A 9,146-nucleotide genomic window follows, 5' to 3' on the forward strand; every position below is an offset into this window, starting at 1 on the left:
TATTTTATTAATATATTTAATGAGATGTAGTGTGGACTTCATATTTTCTTTTTAATTTTTCAATTAAAATTTGTATTCGATTTCTTTAGCAAATATAAAGGACAAATTAGACCCATAGTTAATGCGAATGGATCCTCATACAACTATTATCGGTTGTACCTCGCTTAAAATAAAAAAATTCAATTACTAGCCCCTTGTTACAACGTTTCACATCCTGATATATTTGTATCACATGTTTTTTTTGACTATTTATGTCATATGGAATGTCAAGTTAAAAAAAATAGTTAAAATATTATATTATGATAATTTAAAAGTTTAGTTGGTAAAAATTTCAAATAGAAAGAATGTGGAATACACATTCATACAAAACAAATTCGTTAGACCATTTCGATTAACATTAACTCATAGTTACATTTATTACTTTGGGTCAGCCGTACGTGGCGTGTGACCAATTTGAGCAATGCACTTGCTATGTTTTTTTTTAAATGTATTTCTTGTCAAATTGGAGTGTGCGTTTTTGGGCGGAAATTTAAATGGGAAAATTACGCCACAAACATCTAGAATAGATTACGTAATATAATCAAATTTTGAATATTTTTAATTTGCAATTTTAGTATTGCAAATTTTTGCTATTCAGTTTCTAATTGCATAAATTTAGAATTTGTATAATTTGATCCCTAATTGTATAAATTTATAATTTGTATAATTTAATTCTTGATTGTATTAATTTAAAATTAGTTAGTTATTTATATACGAATTATGAAAAATTCATAATAAATTATCATGTTATATATTGCCAACAAAATATTTATAAATTAAATCACATTAAAAACTTTTTTGTATACAATATTTTAAAAATACTATACATGTGATATTGTTTTTGTTTGAATTAGTTTGACTTTTTTTTATAGTTAAAATCAAACCAAATCAACTATAATTGATTTTTTTTAAAATAATAAACCAAGTTAATTAAATCACCAATCGATTTTTTTTGAATTTGACTCATATTATCGATTTGATGTAGTTTGTCGGTTTTTCTTGTACACTCCTAAGTGAAAAACTTGAAAAAAGATGGGTATTGTTGGAATAGCATGAAAATAATGAAAAATTACCCTGGATGCAGAATGAATTGTTAGATTTGTTATTGTTTTGACGAATTGATTATTAGAGTTTGTACTTTATGTAATAATGAAACCTATGTTTCAAATTTGAGCTTATTTAAGATAAATTTGAGTGTCGAATAATGCGTTTAATGATAAAAATCCAACAAATAAATTATTAGTTAGATGAAAATTTATTTACTTGAACGCCATACAAAAATGCTTGAAATAACAAAATAATGCACTGATCTCATACGAAAATGTTTGAAATTGAACCCTGCCAAGGCCATATCTTTAGTAAAAATATCTGAAATTAGACCTTGCCAAATATATATATTCCATCATCTCTTATTCAAATACTTCAAAACTTTCATTAAATATATGAAACGTTGTCAAAGTTCATAATTTTATTCGAGGAATATTTGAAATAATAGATTTTTGATAAGTTATATCAAACTTCAGGTATAATTAAAATGATCGATGTTTAGTCTTCATAAGATCATACTTCAGACAAGAATATCTAAAGTCATATCCAAAATTTTCAACTTCAATAGTATACGGTAATTTGTGCACTTTGCCCAATAATTTCAACTTCAATAGAAAATTTTTCCAAAGGGATAATTTTTTTTTAACTTCTATAAAATTAAATTAACGACGATCCAAAAAAAATATTTGTGCCCCATATCTCAGTTTCAAAAGCTCCCATCTTATCCATAAAACTAACTAATTCGTGGAACATGGACAGATAAGTTTTATATGTATATATATATATCAACAAGTAAGATTCCTCCGAGTAGAGAACAACCTATCAACATGCATGATAAATTAATACAACTATATTTAATTTGAGTAGACATATAAAAAAAATTTAGAGAAGAGACTTTTGAAATATATTGTTCAAAATAAGTTGTAGATATTTATGTAATTATAAATCTAACAATAAATCATCTTATTAAGGATAAAATGGACTTTTAAAAGTTAATTTATTACTCTCTATTTAAAAAAGAATGACCTATTCAATTTCTTTTTTAGTCTGTTTTACAAAAATGACCTATTTCCTTTTTTGGTAAATAATTTCCATGTGACATGTGTAAGACCACAAGGTTAACGCACAATTTGGTATATTTGATATGACTTTAATTTAAGATCACAAAATTTAAAAATCTTCTTTATTTTCTTAAACTCTGTGTCAAGTTAAATTATATCACTCCTTTTAAAATAAAGTATTACTAAATATAAAAATGCATCATTTCTTTTGCGCAAATTGAAAAAGGATGTGTATTGTATAAATTGGAGAGGAAGTGATTGAATTTATTAAAGAAGGTAGGGTAAGTATTGAGAAATTATACGAAGATTCCTTTTATGCTAGTAACATGCTAGTAAAGGTCAACCAGTCATTAGATTGATCCATTTACCTACACAACTACAAAAATCCCTTTGCTTGACAAATGACAAGGAAATGTATATATATTCATATGAATATGGTAATGACATGCAATAATTTTATTGAAAAGTCAACTCTATTAGTACTCCATTATAATCATATCATAAAGTATTTAATCTTATCACTAGCCAACTTGTTTAAAGCCAGCTCTTGCATGGAAAAAGTTCAAATCATGCATGGTAGAACTTCATATCTAATTAGTATTATAAATAACCAATACGTGTCACACAACAATACCATCAAATCAAGAAAAGAAAATACTACAATTTGTGTGTACTCAATTTTCAACAATTAATGGCTTTCCCAAGGCTAATTTTCTTGTTAGTTCTTGCAATAATTCCTCTTTGTAATGCACAAGGCTTGAAACTTGGCTATTATCAGAAAACATGTCCAGGAGCAGAGGCTATTGTGCAAAAAACAACTTCACATTACATCTCTAGAGCACCAACTCTAGCTGCTCCTCTTCTTAGGATGCACTTTCATGATTGCTTTGTTAGGGTACGTAATTTAATTTGTTTTGTTTTGTTTTCATCTCCATCTCCATATCCTATTATGAGTAAGTATAACCACTACTAGAAACAACCGGTCTTTCCCATAGCAAATCAGTAAAAAATTTGTGTTACATAACATAATTGTCCACCTAACCAGCTCACTGGAAAAATACTTGGTGTGAAACAGATTGTTGACATAGTAGAAAACTTCCTAATAATTTTTTTTTATATGAAAACATTATTATTGTTTTTTTTTTGTCTCACCAATGTTATTTTGAATTACCATGTTATTTGTTACATGTTAATTACTTATCATAGAGATGTAACCTATAGTGTAAACATACCATGTGTTTGTGCTCGCGCACCCATTAACTTTTTAATAATAACTTCAACTTTTTCATACTTGTGACATAAACTCATATCATTATTCCTTTTTATAAAAATTATTTGTACAGGGATGTGATGGATCTGTACTGCTAAACTCAACAAAGAACAATCCAGCAGAAATAGATGCATTTCCAAATCAATCTCTTAGAGGATTCCAAGTAATTGAAGCTGCCAAATCTGAATTAGAACAAAAGTGTCCTGACGTTGTTTCTTGTGCTGATATTCTTGCTTTAGTTGCAAGGGATGCAATATCATTGGTAATTATTAATTAAAGACTAATTAATTATGTTAATAATTAAGAAGAAAAAAGTTATTGTTAATTTTTACATTAATTAAGGTTTTCTAATTTTATAGATTAAAGGACCATATTGGAATGTTCCTTTGGGAAGAAGAGATGGAAAAGTATCAATCATGTTGGAAGCCCTTTTCAATTTACCACCTCCTTTTGCCAATATTACTACTCTTAAAGCTCAATTTTCCTCTGTTGGTCTCAATGCAAAAGACCTAGTTGTTCTATCAGGTAATATATATTAGGGTACTGTTAATTGAACGGATAGAACTGAAATTTTAATAGATTGTATAGTAAATTAAAAGTTGGATCATAATTCATTCTAGTTAACTCTTAATTTTAACTTATTTGTTTATTCTCTTATAATTTGTTTATTACTATGTTCTACCGTTTAAAAAAGAATGATCTCCTTTCTTTATTAGTTTGTTTAAAAAAAGAATGATCTTTTTCTTTTTTCGGTAACATTTTCACTTTAGCTTTTCATGTGACATGTTTAAGGTCACAAGATTAAAGGACAATTTTGTACATTTGACATAACTTTAATTTAGGACCACAAGATTCAATAGTCTTCTTTATTTACTTAAACTCTATTTCAAGTCAAACTAGGTCATTCTTTGTGAAACAGATGAAGTATCTAAGAAAACAATTTCGTTATTATATAACATACTAAAAAAGTTCATAAATTAACCAATTGCATGTTGTTCAGGAGGGCATACCATTGGAAATTCTCATTGTTCATCCTTCACAAGTAGAATATACAACTTCACAGGCAAAGGGGACACTGATCCAACTATGGATGCTAACTACGTTGCCCGTTTGAAGAGTAAATGCACGTCAAATAATGACGTGAAAACCATAGTTGAGATGGATCCAGGAAGTTTCAAGACATTTGATGGAAGTTATTATAGTCTTGTGGCAAAAAGGAGAGGGCTTTTTCAATCTGATGCCGCCCTACTTGATGATAATGAGACTAAAGCTTATGTCAAATTACAAGCTATGTCTCATGGATCGACCTTTTTCAAAGATTTTGCTGAATCAATGGAGAAAATGGGAAGGATTAGCGTTTTAACTGGCAAAGCTGGTGAAATTAGGAAGCATTGTTCCTTCATAAATTAATTTAACTAGGGCAAATTATCTCTTCATATCTTTCTCTATGTTTTCCTTTTTTAATTTGCCTTCTTGATTATTATTATATTTTCCTTATGGTTTAGTTATTTGGTCTATGAAATTAATATTCTTATATTTTGATTATTTATATGTACTCCTATTCGATATAATAATAATAATAATATTAATAATAATGATTGTGGTTGAATTATAAATTGTAATGCAACATTGTCTGTTTTTATTCATGATATTTTTTACGTCTCAATTTGATAAATATAAACACTTTTCTTATATTATCCTTTTTTATATTAGAAGTTTAAGAATGAAAGTATGGGTTTTAAAATGTATGACCTAAAATAAATATATTTAGAGGTGAACTAGACATAGACAACTTGCTTAGAAGTGTAGCATTATTGACTTTAGCCAAGGCCTTGGTGAAGACATTTGGAATTTGTGGTAATGTGATGGAGTGCGATCATTCCTTGTTGATTCCTTGTTGAAGATTCCTTGTTGAAACTTGGTTTTAATGAAATGGCAGTTTATCTCTACATGTTTAGTTCTTTCACGAAATACTAATTTTTTAACAATGAGTATTTTGCCTCACTGTCACAAAAGACAAGTATAGGCAAAGAGCCTTTCACTATCAACTCAGCAAACGATCTCTCAAGCCATAATGGAGATCGAAATGGGTTTAAAAAAGAATACACAATGTGGACTAGTCATGGAGATATTAATAATAGTTTTGATGTATTTTAACGTTATGTTCCTGGTGAAAGTAGTAGTGAAAATTATAGAATGCATGACATGGTTCGGGATGCGCTTGGGGTGCATTCTAATTTTGAATCTCGTAATCAAGGTGAAAAAGCTCCTAATGCTGAATGTAAAATTTTCTTTGAACAATTGGAAGCTGCTAGTCGGCCTTTATATGAGGGGTGTCCATACTCACAATTGTCTAATGCTGTTAGATTATTAAGTATAAAATCAGATTGGAATGTTCCTCAAGGGGCAATGGACTATATGATTGAGCTTATGCATGATTTAGTTGACCCAAATCTAGAGATACCTGATAATTTCTATAAGGCAAAGAGGTTGTTATCAAAATTAGGAATGCCATCGCTGAGATTTCATTGTTGTGAAAATGGTTGCATGTTATACTATAAGGATGATATTGATCTAGAATCGTGTAAGTTTTGTGAAAAATCTCGTTATAAGGGACTCCTAGCGGGAAGAAAGTTCATATTAAGGCAATGCATTACTTATCTCTTATACCAAGGTTAAAGAGGTTGTCTGCATCTAATAGCTCTACTCCTCACATGAGATGGCACCATGAAAATAGAAGACCACCTGGTGTTATGTGTCAGTCTTCTGATGGAGAGGCCTGAAAGCATTTTGATAGAACATATCCACAGTTTGCGGCCGAACCAAGGAACATTAGATTGGGTTTATGTTCAGATGGATTCATGACACATTCTGTTTCTGCTGCACCATATTCTTGTTGGCCAGTATTTGTAACACCATATAATCTTCCACCTGAGATGTGTATGACTAGTCCATATATATTTCTCAACTGTGCCATTCCTGGCCTACGAAATTCAAAAGTTTTGATTGATGTATACCTGTAACCTTTAATTGATGAGTTGAAATAGTTGTGGATTCATGGGGTTGAAACATTTGATGTGTCTCTTAAGCAAAATTTCAAATTGTGGGCTGTCTTAATGTGAACTATTAATGATTTTCCTGCGTATGGAATGTTGTTAGGGTGGATGACAGCGGGAAAGTTGGCTTGTCCTTACTGTATGGAAAATACTAATTCATTCACTTTGAAGCATGGTCGTAAAAATTGTTGGTTTGATTGTCATCGACAGTTCTTGCCAATGGATCATGAATTTAGGAGTATGAAAAAATTTATTCAGAAAGAATATTGTTGAACAAAGTTGTCCACCTCCAATCTTGACTGGAGAACAAGTTTGAGAGAGGGTTCAACACTTTCAAAAGGTTACAGAAGAAAAACCATACAAATTTGATGGGTATGGTGTTGCACATAATTGGACATAACAAAGCATATTCTGGGAGTTACCATATTGAAAGGATAATCTTCTTCCACATAATCTTGATGATGTCATGCATATCAAAAAAATTACTTTAATAATTTATTCAACACATTAATGGATGTCAATGTCAAGACAAATGATAATGCTAAAGCTAGAATGGACTTACCAGAATACTGTAGGCGAAAAAAGATATGATTGCAAGAGAAACAAAACAACAAGTTCTTTAAGCCTAAGGCTAGTTATTCATTTACACTGGATCAAAAGCATAAAATATGTGAATGGGTCGAGCAACTTAAGATGCCTGATGGACATGCTTCAAATTTGGGAAAACGTGTCGATATGGAGCATGGAATATCACATGGTATGAAAAGTCATGATTGTCATGTCTTCATGGAAACATTACTCCCTGTTGCGTTTAGTGGTTTGCCCGATAGAATTCGGAAACCAATGACGGAAATTAGTTTGTTCTTCAAGGACTTGTGTTCTAATACGTTAAGGGAAGAAAACCTAGTTCAGATGAATCAGAATATTCGTATAATTACAAATAAGTTGGAGAAGATTCTTCCACCTGGATTTTTTGATGTGATGAAGCATCTTTCTATACATTTGGTGCATGAAGCACGTCTTGGAGGTCCAGTTCAATATAGATGGATGTAACTATTTGAGAGGTAAGTGTTTAACTCTTAATATTCTTACATCAATATTTTGTTAAAATCAATCATAATATAATATAATGTAGTACTATTGGCAAGTCTAAACAGGTCATGAAGCAAAAACATAGACTTAAAGGATCAATGGTTGAATTCCATCTTGCTAGGAAGATAACTAATTTTGGTTCTTATTACTTCAAAAGTAGTGTTCCATGCTTGCAAAATAGACCCAATTGCCATGACGATGATGGTGAGACTGGGAAGCTATTATCAATCTTTAATCAACCAGGCAAAGGTTCAAAAAAACGTGCAAGGAGGAATTCTTAATGCCATGGAGTTTAGGTCTGCCTCGACACATGTCTTGTTGAATTGCCCACAAGTTAAACCATTTCTTGAGTAAATTATTATTTTTGCAGTAAAATATGTAATTACAAGGCAAAATGACTGACTTAATATCCATCTACTTTGACAACTACTTCGTGCATTTATTTGACAATGAAAAAGTGTGTGAGCATTTTTCAAAGTGGTTTCAAGATTACGTAAGCCTTATTATATTTTCATAATGCTATTGTTATTAAATAAGTCTATATTTAATTGATACTAATTTTCTACTTTTCAAATATTTATAGGTTTATGACACAAAAAATGGTTAATTTGATTAATTTTTGAAGGACCTTTCTTGGGGACCCATCAAGATTTATTCAATGGACAAGTATCTTGTCAATGATTTTAAATTAAATACTGAAGAATGCTTCAAATATTAAAAAAACTAACAATAGTAGAGTTTGGGTGAAAGGTAATAATGGAAATCAAGATGGAGTTGATTATTATGGGGTACTCAAAGAGGTTTGGGAAATGGAGTATTCTGGTGGACCGAGTAGATATGTGTATGCCTATGAAATGCCGCAACAAACCTTTCGTGAATTTTCTTCTGAGTTTGAAGAACTAAATAGTTCTGATGACAATGAATTGATGAAGAAAAATTTGACTATGGAGCAAAAAATTGTTGAGTTATCTAGCCAAGTCGAAGACTCGCGGGCTAGGAAAACGCGGGCTAGGGAAAGGCGAAGGGACTTAGAGTTTGCGGGTCTTAAGGCTCAATTCGATGCATTACTTGCATCAGGAGGGATTCCCCCTTTTCCAATGATGTCACTTTTCCTCCTAGGCCCTTTCAATCTCAACCTACTCGATATCCAGTGTATGATCAACAAAGAAATATGACAGATGAGTCTAGTAGTGATGAAGAAGATGATGATCATGTGGCAGACCCACAACCACATTAGTGAAGTTTAGAGTTGTGAGTAGATAATCTAAGTTCTTTATTTTATAATTTTGTTATGGGAGTTATTTGTTTTGTGAATGCATGATAACATGAAAATATATTATATTAAACTTATGATTGTGATTTTTGTTTAATTTTGAATTACGTTGAAGGTGAGTTGCAATTGAGTTGATAAGGAAATATTTAGTAAATGTACTGCATCAGTTCATTGTTTTAAGCTCTTTGAGCTTGATTTAGCTAATTAGAGAGGTACTCAATCAATATGATAGGTGATGAATGCTGCAGAAATAACAATTAGCTGCTAGTCTTTTTTCAGGAAAAGAGACCTCATTAGGTCTCCTTTTT

The 9,146-nt window shown here is 30.6% G+C and overlaps 1 protein-coding gene across 1 annotated transcript; it reads left to right on the forward strand.

The window, feature by feature from the left end:
* The first annotated feature begins 2,688 nt into the window (after positions 1 to 2,688).
* On the forward strand, positions 2,689 to 5,033 carry LOC101245257 (peroxidase 27-like). Its single transcript, XM_004240095.5, has 4 exons — positions 2,689 to 3,042; positions 3,491 to 3,679; positions 3,777 to 3,942; positions 4,418 to 5,033. The coding sequence occupies exons 1-4, from the start codon at positions 2,839 to 2,841 to the stop codon at positions 4,825 to 4,827; spliced, it is 969 nt and encodes a 322-aa protein (XP_004240143.2). The 5' UTR covers positions 2,689 to 2,838; the 3' UTR covers positions 4,828 to 5,033.
* Positions 5,034 to 9,146: the final 4,113 nt, after the last annotated feature.

Source organism: Solanum lycopersicum, chromosome 5 (genome assembly GCF_036512215.1).
Source record: "Solanum lycopersicum chromosome 5, SLM_r2.1".
Classification (NCBI taxonomy): Eukaryota; Viridiplantae; Streptophyta; class Magnoliopsida; order Solanales; family Solanaceae; genus Solanum; species Solanum lycopersicum.